The sequence below is a fragment of the Malaya genurostris genome, chromosome 2 (assembly GCF_030247185.1).
Source record: "Malaya genurostris strain Urasoe2022 chromosome 2, Malgen_1.1, whole genome shotgun sequence".
Classification (NCBI taxonomy): domain Eukaryota; kingdom Metazoa; phylum Arthropoda; class Insecta; order Diptera; family Culicidae; genus Malaya; species Malaya genurostris.
The window spans coordinates 342,669,340-342,688,192 of NC_080571.1; the positions used below are offsets into that span (position 1 = coordinate 342,669,340).

General features: G+C 37.2%; 1 protein-coding gene across 13 annotated transcripts in view; it reads left to right on the top strand.

Moving 5' to 3' along the window:
• LOC131431871 (voltage-dependent L-type calcium channel subunit beta-1) overlaps positions 1–18,853 on the top strand; it is a 478,431-nt gene that overhangs the window by 431,690 nt on the left and 27,888 nt on the right. For 10 of the 13 annotated variants that reach the window (XM_058597802.1, XM_058597808.1, XM_058597807.1 and 7 more), the window contains 3 exons: positions 1,817–1,936; positions 2,006–2,107; positions 2,215–2,335. In XM_058597802.1, the coding sequence (XP_058453785.1) occupies positions 1,817–1,936; positions 2,006–2,107; positions 2,215–2,335 (343 nt within the window). The remainder of the gene's footprint in view (positions 1–1,816; positions 1,937–2,005; positions 2,108–2,214; positions 2,336–18,853) is intronic. The other 3 variants (XM_058597809.1, XM_058597815.1, XM_058597812.1) reach the window with 2 other exon arrangements.

Sequence of the window (18,853 nt, forward strand, 5' to 3'; positions counted from 1 at the left end):
GAAGAATCCAGAGTCCACAGCCCAGAGTCTAGAGTCCAGAGTCCAGAGTGAAGAGTCCAGAATACAGAATCGAGAATCCAGAGTCCACAGCCCAGAGTCCAGAGTCCAGCGTGAAGAATCCAGAGTCCACAGCCCAGAGTCCTGAGTCCAGAGTGAAGAGTCCAGAGTGAAGAGTCCAGAGTGAAGAATCTAGAGTCAGGAGTCCAGAGTCCAGAGTCCGTAGACCAGAACACAGAGTCGAGAATCCAGAGTTCAGTTTCTAGAGTCCAGAGTCTAGAATACAGAGTCCAGGGTACACAGAGTGCAGAGTCCAGAGTCCAGAGTGAAGAATCCAGAGTCCACAGCCCAGAGTCCAGAGTCCAGAGTCCAGAGTGGAGAATCCAGAGTCCACAGCCCAGAGTCTAGAGTTCAGGGTCCAGAGTGAAGAGTCCAGAATACAGAATCGAGAATCCAGAGTCCACAGCCCAGAGTCCAGAGTCCAGAGTCCAGAGTGGAGAATCCAGAGTCCACAGCCCAGAGTCTAGAGTTCAGGGTCCAGAGTGAAGAGTCCAGAATACAGAATCGAGAATCCAGAGTCCACAGCCCAGACTGCAGAGTCCAGAGTCCAGAGTGAAGAGTCCAGAGTTCAGAGCCAAGAGTCCGTAGACCAGAGTCTAGAATACAGAGTCGAGAATCCAGAGTTCAGTTTCTAGAGTCCAGAGTCCAGGGTACACAGAGTTCAGAGTCTAGAGTTCAGAGTTCAGAGTCCAGAGTGAAGAGTCCAGAATACAGAATCGAGAATCCAGTGTCCACAGCCCAGTGTTCAAAATGAAGAGCACAGAACCGGGAGTCCAAATTCCAAAGTTTCAAGTTGAGAGTCCAGAGTCTAGACTATGGAGTCCAAACTTCAGAATCTAGTGTACAAAGTACAGAGTTCAGATTCCAAAGTACGTTCTCCTTGAAGATCGTTCCAACACGTCTACACCACTTTTTTTACTATGATAGCTCCTTAATCTCATCAAACGGCTCAGTCTCTGTGATGACCTCATCATTCGTTGCAAAAAACTTTCCACACAGCATTTTTTTTATCAATTTGAGTACTGAAATATAGTCGCTAGAGCTCAAACTGGCGAATATAGTGGATGCGGATGAAGAAGGAAAAAGCGGCACCCTCTCTGAAAACATTTTTTTTTTCATATTCAAGTTCTCATACAAAATTGTGAATACGCTTCCTTCAGATCGATCTCTACGGTATCAGCTATCTCCTTGAACTTTACTCTTCGATTGTTCTGCCTTGCATTGGAAACAGTAGGAAGTTGGCATTTCGACACTTCCTATCGCATGCGCTTCAATCGGGTTACCAACTAACGTATGGATTATGTTCACGTAGGCTGTAATTTCAAAATTCATCAAGTTACTATCGACTTGGGTAATTTTCGAGTATTGCCAACGTACACCATTTCTGAACAGAATATTATAAAGTACAATATGTTATATAGCTCATGTTTAAAAGAATGTTAGGTTTTATCCTGAACAATTCAGTTCTTTCGTCGTAACCAAATAATCGTCCAGTATATTTCAGTATTTCCTGTTTTCGCGTCAAACCGAGGTCATGCATATTTAATATGCAAAATTGTGAAACAAAAAATCTCTTTACTATTAAACAAAGCTTCGTCAGCACTCGCCCTGCAATGCTGTTGAATAACGAGCCGCTTAAATTTGTAATTCGTAATTTTGCATTCGCAATCTTTTTTTTTTTTTGTTTCGTTCGTTGCCTACTTCATCGAGCATTTGCTTTTTTTTATCTTACTGAAATAATCTTGTTCCATTCCAACAGAGTAAACCCGTCGCATTTGCTGTGAGGACGAATGTTTCATACGATGGCAGTTTGGATGACGACTCGCCAGTGCACGGTAGTGCGGTCTCGTTCGAGGTCGGCGATTTTCTTCATATCAAGGTGAAACTTGAAAAATGTTATCCAAAAGTAGGCTAATTTTTATAATTTCAAACCATTCGATTGGCGCAGGAGAAATATGACAATAATTGGTGGATTGGTCGACTGGTCAAGGAAGGCTGTGAAGTGGGGTTCATTCCCAGTCCCGTTAAGCTAGAACACATACGAATGCAGGTGAGTAGCGTACATGTAGAAAGAGTAGAACCTGTTCTTTTGGGGACCACTAAATGAGCAACTTTTCTCGTTCCGGTTTCGACGCTGTTCGGCGCTTCTTCATCCAGGCATCCGCGGCGCGTACATCCAAGCTATATACAAGTAAGGGATCATCATCTAGCGGTAATTTAGGAGCATCTGGAGTACCAGGTGCGGAACCATCACGAGGTAGCACACCCCCAACACCTGGTATGACACAGATTTACTTGGTTTCTTATTGATCTTCCGTTTCTTTATTGTCTCTGTGTTGATTGTTGTTGTTTTTAATACTCTTTTCTTTTTTCTCGTTTTCTTTATATGATTACGAGTTGTTTTTTTTTCTTCTTAAGTTCTGTTTTCAGTTTCGGATTTTATTTATTTGATGCAACTGGTGATGTATCGGTGTACTATTGTAAATTTATTTCAACATTTTGTTTTCCAATATTGCTCAGTTGAACAGCCAGTGGGCTGTTTTTGAATTAAGTTTGAATCGTTCGGAATTGTGGAACATACAAGAAATGAAACTCGTGGAACGAAAATATGGAAACCAACATTGAATATCGATCGAAGGCGTGGAAATGATTCTACCGAACAAGCAATTAGTACAAAATATATTTTACTCGTACGAAGTGTTTTTTTTTACAAAAGAAATAAAGCTTTCTTTCCAGTTTTCTTTGATTTTCTCTTGATAAATACCTAAAACTGTTCGATTCGGTATAATAATGGATTGATATCTTTGTCGACGAAATTGACCTTACCACCGCAATATTACCTAACGAATAATTGGATTTTGAGTACGTAGCTTAAAAATCCTTGCCAGATCAAAAATTTCCAGGTGAAAACTAAGTCAGCGTCCATCATTTCCTTTCTCATTTATTTTTCTTTCTTTCTTTCGACTACGCAATGCATACAAATCGGAAGAGGGAGTCACTTCGATTCATTGTTCTTTAAGGGATTTAAGGACTGAGGACAGTACCGTAAAGTGGTAGGTTTTCTGCTATTTTCCCGTTTCAAATTAAATTTTCTTGGAAACGGTGCAGAATATAGAAAACCCCACCTGACAAAGTCTTCGAAATTTAGTTGAGAATATTCTGTGAAATTTTCAGAATGATTCATTGAGTTTAGCGGTCGTGTTGTATTTTTTTCTGACTGAAGAACTGCTGAAAATTGGAACGCTCGGAAATGCATATCTCTACTTGTTCATCGAATATCTCGGCTTTGAAGGCTTGTATCATAAATCTACCGTGACAAAGTCTAGCTAATTTAGTTTAGATGCGATTAGTACATAAAAACATATATGTTATCGCGATAAAAATAAAGTCTTGTATTTTTATGTGAAACACAGTCAGTTTCAATGCATCCACAATTTTTTTTCGCTTTGGTTTCCTGATAGCATTCTGAAAAAGGAGAGAGAAATAAAATTGACTCGACAAGGCTGCCAAACACACAGACATTCAATCTTTGTGAAAGTTGAATATTTTTTCATTGTTCATTGGAATTCATGTAATGTCCAACCCATACGATAGATTTATGTGATAAAACTTCTCATCAAAATAATAAAATGTATGCTGGCAACCCGGTACAGTTTGCTCATATACAAGAGAGTGCAGGCGAAATGCGATGCGCTAAGGGAATTGAGCGAGCCAGGTCGATCTAAAACTCAACACGCGACCCTCTGTCCTCAGACCTTAAGTTCTGTGGTTTCTCCTAGAGAAATTTTCTGGGCGTTTTTGTTAGAGTTACATAAATCGCTCATCAGAGCTTAAAATTGTCACGCATTCTCAATGAAAGAATCCAATCCAAAAGTTTCATTTTCAATATTTTACTGTCTCATTTTTTGTTTGTTTTGATTATAGAGGTTTTTACCATAATGTCATTCGCCTCTTCGAGCCAGTACGGGGTTGAGAATCGAACCCAGGTGGGCTGCGTGAAAGGCTATACCCGTCCCCGTCTATACTGTCTTATTCGTAAATGACCGACACCAGAACAAACAAAGAGAGACGATGCATTCTCGTTTCTCATTGAAACAAAGAGAGAGAGAGTATAATTGCAACGTCAAGACAAGACGAAACCAAACTAACGTCTTCAGGGAGCATCAGCAGAATTTTAATTCTCGTTCTTTCATCGATGTATTGAAAATCTGTGACGCTGAGCTATAAAAAGTGACTAAAATACGGCAATTCGAAGTAATTCTGTCATTTTCAATTCTCACAGCTTCGGTTGAATATCGACACTGCATACGACGGGATTTTCATTGAAAACTGCAAATGACTGAAAGGGCAAATGAAAAAAAAACACAATTTTGAAACTACTGTTCCGCTTATGTCATCGACAGGATATAGATTTCGTTCTCATCGTTTGCAAGCGAAACTGAGAGTGACAATAATTTCTCGTCAAGTTCGTGTATTTTGAGTCAATGAAAATTACTTTTATCAGCTCTGTCGTTCATATTTCTCCTATTGCAAAATAAGTATTTGGTTCCGTTCTCTTGAAACCTAAGCAAACATTTTCAAAGTTATGCAAAAAACAGCCGTAGAATCGATCAATGATAGTTAGAAGATCATTGTCGATGAGCCCTTGCCCTTCTCCCGAATAGCTGATGATCCTTCAGATTACTCCACTACCACTGACAGTGTCAAAACTGCATAAAATGTAGGTTAAAACCGGGACTAAATAAACCTCAATAATAATAATACATTAAAATTTACCTGAGGATCGGAAAGATTCTGCAGATGAGAAAGATATTCTGCCGCTATATCCCACACATGCTTATTTAGAACTAAAGAGACAAACGCAAGCGCACTTTCAATACGTGTTTGGCTGGATCCATTATTATACACCAGGAAAAAACTACTACCCGATCATGGACTGAAGAAGACTGGGTCAGATAGATCCACCTTGTTCACCTGATTTGGATTCTACAAACTATTATTTGTTTCCAAACCTAAAAAACATCTCTGAGAAATTGATGTGAGTTCTTTTTTCGAAACCTGAAACCTGAAACCGAAACCGCAGTATGTTAGAACCTACAAATGCAGAATATGTTTTTCGTTCTCCTCGAATCGGAGTAAGGCAGCTATCTCGGACCACCACTCACAATCTATCACATCATCGTCATCAATTCTTGTAGATTATTGTGCTCGATAAACGAACGTAAAAAATGTAATACATTAAGTTATCAGATCTCTGGCACAGTCACCAATTTTATTTCCATACTCAATAATGAAACTTCCAGTGGGAAAAGTTATGTCTGTTACAACGTGAGCATTATACTCAATTGCGAGCACTAGCAGTATTCTTGAAAGACACCAAAGACTACTTCTTAAAATCTAACAGAAGTTATTAAAGAAACGCATGTTACTGTTTGAGATTTTGAGCACTCAAAATTCTGTATTTCTGGAACCAGAAGCCGGATTCGGATTAGGTTAAAATTTCATTTGAATCATTTGAATCAAAGTCATCTCAAATAAATAAAAGTGAGTTCTGTTTTGAATGTTTTGGTGCTACTTTCGAAACCGAAAACCGGTAGGTCCAAGTATGTATATAAACAAACTAACAAGACCTACAAGGTGCAACAGTTTTGAATCAAGTGGAAAAGATTTTTCTGTTTTTGTTGCATCGAGCTGGGTTGCTATGTTCCTTATTTTCATTAAACCCATAGCCTACTAGATATTTGTAAATTTGTTTTCTAACAGATTTTTTCAATTGATTGTCGAACGCGTTGAAGGAGAATTGGTTTGCAATGTTTCTCAAAAGTAAAATTTGCAAAGAAAATATCGTTGAAAAAAAAATGAAATTGTGGATAGTTACTTTCAATTCTCGTTGGAGAAAACACGGAAGCATGAAAAGATTCTTCGAGAGAGAGTTTGAGTGGCTCGACAAGCAATTCAATTTTAAAATAATATCAAACCCTATGAATATGGATATATGAGACAAATTGTAGAGTCGCCATGCCATTTCCCATCAAAGAATTATTATATAATCAAGAACAATATATTCGCTTCTGCTCTAAGATGCAATACCCTAGAAAAATAGATTGAAAATTGTGTAATACACCCAAACCTCCGTTTATGAACACTTTTTTTACGTTACCTCTTTTTACGTAACTCTTTTTACGAAATCCCAAATAACGTAATCTTTTTTAAGAACCAAATCCCAAATAACGTAAACTTTTTTTACGAACCAACTTCGTAAAAAGAGGTTTTTGCATCAAATGAAAACAATTTCCGGCTCCGTGGAAATTACTACAATATGGGTATTTTCGGGACGGGTTTGATGAGTATATATCAGGAAATCTTGCTCCGAAAATACCCTCATTGTAAGGGTTTTTAGGAATATCGATAAACCGGAAGTCGCCATCTTGGATTTTGAACCGACCCCAAACATCATTTTCTTGCACCCACTCATCCGTTCCGAAAATGGCCATGTAATTGGGGGTTTCCACATTTATTACACAAAACTTTTTTTACGAACCAAATCCCAAATAACGTAAACATTTTTTACGAACTACCTCCATTTACGAACCCCCGTTTAGTTCGTAAAAGGAGGTTTCGGTGTACTGCAATGCGAGAACTCGAAGCGTCTGCAAGTTTAACCAGAAATACGACGTATGAAATAAATTGGAGTAAAACGGTATATCAAGATTCGTACGGTCATTGAACCGTACCTATTTGTACTCTACTTTGCTGAGCTTTCTTCGTAATATCAATCGATTTTAATTAATCGCAATCAGTCTCCTTTCGACATGCGAAAGAAAGTTCAACCAATGATACAATTTATGAAATAAATTCGGGTAAAACGGGTTGCACAGGCTAGAGCTGTCATTCCCATTGTATTTAATTGAATCTGCTTTTGGATTGTAGATCATATTTCAACCGAAAATTATACCTAGAAAAAAATTGGGTCACAACGAGTTTGCTATATGCCATCAATTTGTTAGACTGTTTTATATCAAAAACACTCTATTCGTTTTTTTTGCAAGTATTTCGGTTTTCTTTTATACACTAAAGCTATTGTATTTCAGTACAAAAAGGGAACTTGGGGTAAAATGAACATGATCTTTTTACATCAAAAAAGTGTTTGAAAAAACAATGGCAGAGGAAGTTACCTGTACAGTTGATTTATTATATTTCAAATTTTGCATAATAAGCTCCAATCTCTGCTCTGAGAATCACCCCTAAACATTCACTTTTACTGGATAGCTCACTAAGCGAAATAAGCACCGTTTCCCAACCAGACACGCTTCACTAGAACTCATGCCCAAAACGTTACTTCATTCGTGAACATCGACCAATTGCGATTCTAATGTTTCTCCGTTCAGATTCATAGGATAAAAGTATCCAGATCAGAGCTAAGAAAAGTAATTTTCATTGACTCAAAATAGACGAAAATGACGAGAAATTAATGTCACTTTCAGCTTCGCCTGCAAACTATGAGAACAAAATCCATGTCCAGTCAATGACATAAGCGGGAGAGTAGTTTTAAAATTGTATTTTTTCTTACATTTGCCTTTTCAGTCATTTGCAGTTTTCAGTGAAAATCCCATGGTATGCAGTGTCGATATTCAACCGAAGCTGTGAGAATTGAAAATGACAGAAAAAGGTTTCACAATAACTTTTACCTGTTGGTGCTCGAATTTGTAGTAGTTTTGGTTTCCAAAGAGTTTCTGGGATGTAATCACTTCGATTGGCCATATTTAAGTCACTTTTTATAGCCAAGCTTCACAGATTTTAAATACATCGATGAAAGAATGAGAATTGAAATTCTGCTGATGCTGGTTTCGTCTTGTCATAGAGGAAAGAGTGACGTTGGCAATTATACTCTCTCATTTTTTCGATGAGAAACGAAAATGCTTCGTCTCACTTCGTTTGTTCTGCGGTGTTGGTCATTTACGAATGAGACAGTAAAACATTGAAAATGAGACTGTTGGAATGGTTTCTTTCGTTGAGAATGCGTGATAATTTTAAGCTCTGATCCAGATTCATAGGATAGGTATTCGGTTCTGTTCTCTTGAAACGAGTTTTTTTTTCTTTGGATCTCAATCGCAAACGGTTTTGTATATTCAATGTACGCTCTTAAAAATGGAAGTGAAATACCATCCAAGCTCCTAGTAACTCTCATTTTGCACCGTCGAGTAGTCAGTAGTCTGGTAGTTTCGAGTTACAGTTTCCTACAATGATTCTGTACAGTGTTTTGGTGCAATCAAGTACTAATCAGTGTAGCATCATCATTTAGAATGGCTTGTCACCTTCGAGGCATAGTTTAGACGAAGGTTTTCGGTGCAGCTTTCCTGTTCCGAATTTCTTTTGATAACTGTCTCAAATTCCTTGAAAGTTTGTTTTTCGTTATGACCGACATTCTAAGCACAGGGAGATTGCGAGGACCAGTCTGAGGCTCTCCAAGCAATCGAACCCCGCTACGAGAAGGGATAGCAGTTGGCAGTGCGTCGAACGAAATCGGTTCTGTTTCCCAACCAGGCACGCTTCACTTAAACTCACGTCCAAAAAGTTTCTATATTTTACGAAATTGTCTTCGACCAATAGCAATCCCGATGCTTCTCTACCAAACTGGACCTCCATTTTCGATATGGGTTGAACATTTCACACTTTGCCAAAATATTTCTCAATTTTAAAAACTTACCTAACAGGAGCGCAGTAGCTTAATCCCTTCAATAGTAAGCTTTATTTACTTTATTTGGATGAGTTCTGTGAATTCACCTCAAGAATTAAATGTGGTTTACCGAATTCTAACTTATCCCGCTGTTGAGTGGTTCCGATCATTGTTTCCTGACAACAATCTGAAGAGCGAATGAAAATGTGACATAAAAAAATTCAAAAGTAGATAGAAAATTTCCTCCCTTGAACACGATCTCGGATCCGTTACTAATTTAACTACTAGAAGATGCGATGGAATCGAATAATTGAAATGGTTCGATTCGAAAAAGAATTTGGCTGCAGAATGGAATTAAAAAAAAATAAATATCGAAAAAAAAACGAAAGAAATTAATCCAAATTTGTTCAAAACGATACGTTTCAAGTAATTTATTTGCTGATTTGTTGTTAAGAAAAATGTGTGAATGTTAAGTTTTTATTCACTATATATTTATACTCAACGATTGTAAAAATGTACACAGTATCGCTTCTTATTAAACTCGATTTGATCAAAAACCAATACCACATTTGATGTAATTTCGAACCTTAAATGTATGATTTCCACTTTGGATGTGTTGTGGCGTAAGAGTGTGTTTTTTTTTGTTTTTGATATTTTTCTCAGTTTCTGTAAAACCTTTCGTTGATTATTATGATTCCGGACACTGACGCAAACACAACTTGATACAGAAACACAAGTCCCTGACTGTCTGAGGCAACACATAATTTCTCGCATAACATGCCATGATTCCCGTCCAAACACACACACACACATTCTCTAACGGTCACAACAGTTACAGACGGGCCAACTTACTGACAGAATCACTTTCACCGGACAAAAGACTGGACCACAACCCCCACAACACGATTCAATCACACAGTTTTCATTCCTTTCGCATATGTTTCACTTTATGAAAAACCACAATCAGAATTAGTTATTAATTATCAACTAATCAAATGTAACTCGGAAAGTTCGTAGTGTTTTTGATTCAATGAGGTCGAAGCAGGCGGGGGGCGCAAGCAAGGCACGGTTCAACGGTTGTGAAATAAATTTTGCTGTCAGCATGTCGTCAAATCCGAGGAACATTTGAATTACGAAACGGAAGTTTTGGTTACCGATTTCAGCAAGCCATGAGTTTTGCACCGCCTGTTTCTAGCTCATTATTTTTGATTGACTTCTGAATGTGTTTTTGCATGCTCTGTCAGTTTTCTCGCTAGCATGGATTGCTGTGTCTTAAATTTCAATTATTTTCAATTCTCTTCGGTACCAAGCGCCTCCATCGATGCTGCTACCGCTCGGCACATTATCGCACCATGACTCGACTCTAAAGCCCCGTTCATTCGAATCCCTAATCCGTGTCCATATGGTCGAGGATTTGTCATTTTCTGACACAAAAAATGTTGTACCCTATTTTCTCTGCAGACATCTGCATGCGGTAGCCTTCCATTTTTTGGCTCGCCTCTTGTCCTGTGCGATGCGCCGCTCTGTCGTGATGTGAAAGCGAGCAGCAATTTTCCATTTCAGTTTGATGTCTCCTCTCACGACTATCATTTCCTCGTCTCGCCTAGTTTTTTTTCCCGATCACCGCACACTCCGTTTGGCAGGTAGTTGGAGCTGTCGTTTTTTTCCAATTGTTTCGCTCTATTTTCCTACTCTTTCTTTCCTGGTCGAAGAAATAATGCTAACCCGCTTGCAAGTAAGCACAGTGACAACACAGAATTCCTTGGGTACAAAATAATTAAAAGTTCTAACTGTGCGAAACAAATGAAATTAGTCACATGTCTGCGTGTTTAATTCGGCTGTTGAATTTCGTGTGTGGTTTGTTTCATTCGTCAGTATCTGTTGACTGGCGAATCTTGTTACCCGTCTACTGCACATATGTTTGCGTTTGACACACTGTAAATGTACTAATCGTAACTGTACCACACACACACACATACAGTATGCACACCAAAAGCTACCATGTAAGTAATAGCTTGATTGTCGCTTTCAACTTTTTTCGTTTGGGATTTGAATTCTGGCTGCCGCTTTCCGAACATTCCTCCGCTAGTATCGCTTTTAGTTTACACGCCAAATACAACAAATATTAGTTCAATTAGATCATCATAGATTTTTGAGAATCTCGAGTCGGCAGCTGTCAACTCAAACTTGCAACTAAGATCAAATCTCACATTTTGAACCTCAGAAACAAAGTCAATTTTTGACTCCGATACGAGTGTTCTGCACATTGATCCAAACAAATGGTAGTCGGATGGCGCCTAGTCTGGACTTTGTGGTGAGTCACACTATTTTCCAACAATTTTTCGAGCGAAACCGAAACACGACGAACGTTGTCGTGAGAAAAAATTACGAATGCTTCGAAGCAATGGTTTGACAAATTTGGTTATTATTTCCAATAGCATCAACCTCATTCCAGATAACACATCGCCGTTCCATATCTCTAGGTTTCAATTTATACGGCATCCAATTTCTAACCTTTTGGAGCCAAATATTTTTTTACCTCAGAGAAATAATTGTTTTGTTTTGACATTTTGACGTTCGGTACAAGTTCTCATGCATCAAAGCCGATAAATTCGCGTCCTAAACTTCTCCAATCTTCCAACTTAAAGACCTTTTTTTAAGTTGTTAGTAAAGAATCGACTGCTTAATTATGTTTTAGCCTTCGATCTTGTAGCGGAAAAAGTAAAGTCTTGGCATTACATTTCTTTTATGGGATTTGGCCTTTCTGTTTCACCAGACTTCGCAGTCGATTCTTAGCGTAGTACTACGATCCTACTGACACTATGAATCCTTCCTGAGGTCGGAGCTCGAACATATGACAACTGGCTTGTAAGACCAGCGCCGTATGCATTGAACCGCTTACCCGGATAATCTTGTAGCGGAAGAATAATGTGAATATCGCCTAACACGTACATATCAAAACAGTGCTGAACCTTGAACGTTTAATTCTGGAACTGAATTATGGACCTGGGTTCGAGAACTGTCTGTCTAGTACTGAATTTGGAACATGAATTCCGTAACTTCTGGACTGGGATTCGGGTCTGGATTCTGAAACTGGAGTCTGGAAACTAGACTCTGGACCTGAATTACGAAAATGAATTTGAGTCCGGAATTCTAGAACTAAGCTCTGGGCCTGGATACTAAAAAGAATTTCGGAACTGAATTCCAGAACTGTATGCTGGATCTGAGTTCTGAATGTGGATTCTAAACCTAAGTGTTGAATCAGAATTTGGGAACTGAAACTAAATTCAGGAGCTGAATTTCCGAAATTGGATGCTTGAACTGAATTCTGGGGTTTAATTCTGAAACTGAATTCAGGAACATAATTCGGAAACTGTGACTGAATTCTTGAGCTGAATTCCTGAATATGAATTTAAAACTTGTATCCTGGAACTGAGTTCTGGACCTGAATTCTTGAACTGGAATCTTAACCTGACTCATTTAACTGAGATCTGGGAACTAGCTTCGTGGTGTGGATTCTGGAACTTAATTCCAGGCCTGGATTCTAAAACTAAGCTCTGGACCAGGTTTCTGGAAATTATTTCTAGAAGTGTAATCACACGGAACGACCGAAATTAGCTCTGCGCCTAATTCGTATTACTGTTTTTGAATTAGTTGATTTTAACAACAAAATTGACTTTGCTGAAAAAACTCTTATTTTTAGAGAATGTGTTTAGTTGGCGAATATCCTGGACACAAACCAGCAATATTTCAATCCAACACGAAATTCTCATTGACAACTAATTTTGTTATTAAAGTCAGAAAATTTGTTTCTATTTATCTATCACCATCATTGCTGAAGGACAGCACAAAGAAAACAAAAATGAAATTGGTTTTATTAACAAGTTTATTAGCCAAAAACTCATGAGAAGTGTCAAATCAAAACAATCCACTAAAAAGCTTAAAATGAAAATGAGTGTTGTTAAAACTGCTTGCAAATTGTTTTGATGTTTTTCGCTTGTGTTACGATATATCCATATATAAATTTCTAAACCGATATGTAAAAATGACGTAAACTCTTAGTGGAAAGTGTATTTATTCAGAATTAGTGTGCATATACGGTTTTTGTTTTCCGAGTGATCAAAGTTTTTAGTGAGAAAGTCGATTTCGCAAAGAAAAATAAAGAAAACAGCGATTTAGAAGAAAACTTTTCAAAAAGAAGTTTATGTTTCGTTTATGTCTTTTTCTCCAATACAACATCGTATTTATACCTGCCAATATAGAAAAGACAACGATTGAAATTTTTTTCGGTTGTAGTGTGCCATCTAGTGGCTAGTAGTCATTACGGTGTTTTTTATTTATTTAACGTTTCTTTGGTGACAGTGCGCCATATAGCTGCAAATTGCAGAAGCCAATTCAACCATTTATGTTGGTTTAAAAAAACAACGTTTTATTTCTCTAATTCAACTAAAAAATTAGTTGAATGGAAAAGAAGTGTGCCTTAGCTAAGAAATGACAGCACGTTCAATTGGTGAATTCAACTAAAAAAATAGCTATATCAACAAATTATTATTATTAAGGGAATTAGAAATAAAAAAATCTATATTAGCAAAAGTAAGATTTTTTTAGTTGTCTCAAAAAATAATTAATTAAAATCAGAAAATCAGCTATTTTTTTCACCAAAATGCTGATTTCGGTCTTTCCGTGTAAAACTAGTTTCTGGCACTGGATTTCGAAAATGAATTTTGGTCCGGAATTCTAAAACTCGCTCTAAGATCTGAGCCTGAATACTGAAAAGAATTTCGGATCTGAATTCCAGAACTGTATTCTGGATCTGCATTCCAAACCTGAGTTCTGAATCAAAATTTGGGAGCTGTAACTGAATTCAGGAGCACAATTTTTCGAACATCAATTTGGAATCAATTGGAGACTTGAACTAAACTCTAGATTCTAATTCTGGATTCAGAAACATAATTCTGGAACATAATATAGGAGCTGTGAATGAAGGCACAAATCTCCAAATAACTAGAGAAACATGCCACTTGAGCCAGTTAGTTCAGATTCCTGAACTCTTGAGGTGAATCCCCGAATATGAATTCAAAACTTATATCCTGGAACTAAATTCTGGAATAGAGTTCTGGACCTAAATTTTAGACCTGAATTCTTGAAATGAAAATTGAACCTGACTCATAGAACTGAGTTTTGGGAACTAAATTCTTGGCGTGGATTCTGGAACTGAATTCTAGAGCTTGATTTTAAAACTGAGCTCTAGACCTGGATTCTGGAAGTGCATTCTGCAGTTGAATTTAGGAACTGAATTCTGAACCAGACCTCAGACACTGACTAGAACTGATTTGGAATTTGGATTTTAGATCGGAGTTCTGGACTTGTATTTCTGGATTCCGAAACCGTATTCTGAACTTGAATTCTGAAACTGAATTCTACACTTGAGTTCTGGAACAAAATTTGGGAGCTGGGACTGAAGTTTTGAGCTGGATTCCTGACTATGAATTTAGAATCTTGAAGCGAATTCTGGATTTTATTTCTGGAACTAAGTTCTGGATCAGAATTCCAGAGCTGATTTTTTAATCTGTATTCTACACCTGAGATCTGGACACGGATTCTTAACCTGAAGCCAAAAACTGGCATCTTGACTAATATTCAGGAACTGGATTCTAAGACTGGATCCCGAAATTGGATTCTGTAGTTGAATTCTGGATCTGGATTATTTAACTAATTGTTGAAACGAAATCTTTAACTTCAATTCTGGAACTGAATCCGGTAATTGACTCAAAAAAATCCGTTCTTGCAACTGGACGTGAATTCTAAAACTGAGCTCTGGAAACTGAAACTGAGGATCTGGATTTTAAAAATAAATTCCGGAACTTCTATAGATTATTCTGAACTTCAACTAAATTTGGGAACCGAATTCTGATTCTAAATTTAGAAACTAGATTCTGAAACTAAATTCTAGAATTGGTTCATGAGTTGGATTCTGGAACTGAATTCTAGATCTGAATTCGAAAACTAGGCTCTGGACCTGGATTTTGAAAATGTAGCTGAATTCAAAACCTGAATTTAAATAATGAATTCTGAACTGATTGGAAATTTAGATTTTAGGTTGAAATTCTGTATCTGAATTTCTGGATTCTGAAATTGAATTTCTGGATTCTGAATCTGTATTCTGGACTTGAATTATGGAATAGAGTTTGGCTGAATTCTTAAATATGATTATGGAAATTGAATTCTTGAACTGAATTCTGGATTTTAGTTCTAGAACTAAGTTCTGTATCAGGATTCTAGAACTGATTTTTGAAAATGAATTTCACACCAGGGTTCTGGACATGGATTATGAACCTGGAGTGAAGAACTGGATTTTGGAAGTGGGTCTCGAAATTGGATTCTGTAGCTGAATTCGAGATCTGGATTCTTTTACTAAACTATGGAACGAAATTTTTAACCCGAATTCTGGAACAGAATTCTAGAATTCTAGAATTCTGAAACTGGATCCTGGAACTTCATTCAGGATCTGAATTCTGAAACTGGATTCTGGATCAGAATTTGAGAGTTGTAACTGAGTTTCCGAACCTGAATTCGAAAATTGAATTCTTGTACTAGATTCTGAACCTGAATTTTGATATAGAATTTCGAAGATGATACTGAATTCCTGAATATTATTTCGGAAATTGAATTCAGAATTTTTTTCTGGAACTGAGTTCTGATCCTGGATTCTAGAACTGGTTTCTGGACCTGACTCATGGAAATTGGATCACGAATTTGTAATTGAATTTTGTAGCTGAATTCTTCAACTAAATTTGGGCTAGTATTCTCTAACTGAATTTGAGAACTGAATTATAAATCCAAAATTAGAAACTGGATTCTGGAACTGAATTCTAGAATTGATTCATGAGTTGGATCCTCGAATTGAATTTCTGGACTCTTAAACTGTATTCTGAACTTGAACTCTGGAACAAAATTTGGCCAAATTCTGGGATATGAGTTTGGAATATGAATTTTTGAACAGAATCTGGATTTTATTACAGGAACTAAGTTCTGGATCAGGATTCTAGAGCTAATTTTTGAAAATGAATTTCACACCTGGGTTCTGGACCTGAAACCAAGAACTGGATTCTGGACTTGGATTCAGGAACTAGATTCTGAAACTGAATCCCGAAATTGGATTCTGTAGTTGAGTTCTAGATCTCTATTCTTAAACTATATTTGGAAACGAAATTCTTAACCTGAATTCTGGAACTGGATTCTGTAATTTTATTCGTGATCTCAATACTGGAACTGGATTCTAAACTTGAGTTCTGTATCAGAATTTTGAAGCTGTAACTGAATTTCTGAACCTGAGTTCTAGAACAAAATTTGGAAGATGGTATTAAATTCTTGATCTGAATTCCTGAATATTAATTCAGAAATTGAATTCTGGATTTTTTCTGGACCTGAGCTCTGAGCTTAGATTCTGGGCCTGACTCATAGAAATAGGATCACGAATTTGTAATTTGGTGAGCTAAAACTATGCTCTGAATCAGGATTCTAGAACTGGGTTTTAAACCTGAATTCTACACCTGGGTTCTGGACATGGATTCCGAACCTGGAATCAGGAAACTGGATTCTCAAACTAGATCCCAAAATTGAATTATGCAGCAGTATTCGGGATCTGATTTCAATAACTAAATTTGGGAACGGAAATCTGAATTCTGGAACAGAATCCTAGAACTGTATTCTGGACCTGAGTTCTGGAACTGGATTGATTAACTTGAGTTCTGCATCAGAATTTTGGAGCTGGAACTGAATTTTCAAACTTGAATTCGAAAATTGAATTCTAGAACTGAATTTTTAGTTTTTTTCTGGAACTGAGGTCATGGGCCTGGATTCTGGAACTCAATCCTTGAACTGAAATCTGCACCTGACTCATAGAACTAAGATCTGGGAATTAGATTCTTGGCGTGGATTCTGGAACTAAATTCTAGACCTGGATTTTAAAACTAAGCTCTGGAACCTGGATCCTGGAAATGAATTCTTGAACTGGATTCTAAACTTGAGTTCTGGATCAGAATTTGGGAGCCAGAACTGAATTCTTGAGCTGAATTACTGAACCTGAATTCGAAGATTGAATTCATGAACTGAATTCTGGATTTTAATTCTAAAACTGAGCTCTGGGCCAGGATTCTGTAGCTGAATTTGGATACTGAGTTTTGAACTTGAATTCTAGAACTAATTCGGAATTTGGATTTTAGGCCGGAATTCTAGACCTGAATTTCTGTATTCTGAACCTATATTCTGGATTTGAATTCTGGAACTTGGCTGAATTCTGGAGTATGCATTTGGAAATTGAATTCGTGGACTAAGCTCTGGATATTATTTCTGAAACTAAGTTCTGGATCAGCATTCAAGAACTGGTCTTTGAACCCGAATTCTACACCTGGGTTCTGGACATAGATTTTGGACCTGTGTTCTGAACCTGGATCCCGAAATTTAATTTTGCAGCTGAATTCTGGAGAAGGATTCATTAACTAAATTTGATCATTGAATTTTGAACTGAACCTGAACTGAATTCGGAAACTAAATTTAGAAACTGAATTCTAGAATTGATTCAGAAGTTGGATTCTGAAACTGATTTCTGAAGCTGGATTCTAAAATTGAGCTCTGGGTGTAGATTCTGAAAGTAAACTCTGAAGCTGAATTTAGATACTGAGTTCTGGACCTGAATTTAGAATTTAGAACTTGAATTCTGAAACTGAATTGTCGAACTGATCTGGAATTCGGATTTAAAACCGAATTTCTGGATCCTGAAACTAGATTTCTGGAACTGGATCCTGAAACTAAAACTGTATTTTGGACGTGAATTCTGGAACAGAGTTCGGCTGAATTCCAGAATATGAATTCTTGAACAGAATTCTTGATTTTATTTCTAGAACTAAGTTCTGTATCAGGATTCCAGAACTGATTTATGAAACTGAATTCTACACTTGGATTAGTGGATTCTGGACTTAGATTCAGAAACTGGATTCTGATTCAGTAGAATTCTGAAACTGATTTTTAAAACAGATCTCTGGACCTGGATTCTGGAAGAGGATTCTGTAGTTAAATTTAGGAACTGAATTCTGAATCCAATTTTGATACTGAATTCTGAACCTGAATTCATAAAATGAATCCTAGAACTGACTCGGAATTTGGGCCTGAATTCTGGAGCTAAATTTTTGGATTCTGAAACTGTATTCTGAACTTGAATTCTGGAACCAAATTTGGCCGAATTCCGGATAATGAATTTGAATATTGAATTTTTGTACTGAATTCTGGATTTTATTGCTGGAACTAAGTTCTGTATCAGGATTCTAGAACTGATTTTTGAATCTAAATTCTACACCTGGGTTCTGGACCTGAAATCAAGAACGGGATTCTGGACTTAGATTCAGGAACTGGGATTCTGAAACTGGATCCCGAAATTATTTCTGTAGCTGAACTCTAGATCTGGATTCTTCAACTAATTGTGGGAACGAAATTCTTAACCTGAATTCTGGAACTGAATCCGGAAATTGACTCAAAGAAATGAGTTCTTGCAACTGGACGTGGATTCTTAAACTGAGATCTGGAAACTGAAACTGAGGAATCTAAACTTGGATAACGAAATTGTATTTTGCAGCAGAATTCTTTAACTAAATTTGGAACCTGAATTCTGATTCTAAATTTAGAAATTCTAGAATTGGTTCATGAGTTCGATTCTGGTACTGACTTCTAGATCTGGATTCGAAAACTAGGCTCTGGACCTGGATTTTGGAAAATAATTCCGGATTCTGGAAGTGGATTCCGTAGCTGAATTCAGGAACTGAATTCTGGACCCGAATTTAAATACTGAATTTTGAACCTAGAACTGATTCGTAATTTGGATTTAAGGTCGAAATTATGGATCTGAATTTATGGATTCTGAAACTGATTTCTGGATTCTGACTTGAACAACAGAATATGGCTGAATTCCAGAGTATGCATTTGGAAATTGAATTCTTGAACTGAATTCTGGATTTTATTTCTGGAACCAAGTTCTGTACCAGGATTCCAGAGCTGAATTTGAATTTCAATTCTACACCTTGATTCTGGACATGGATTCTGGACCTGGGACTATGAAATGGATTC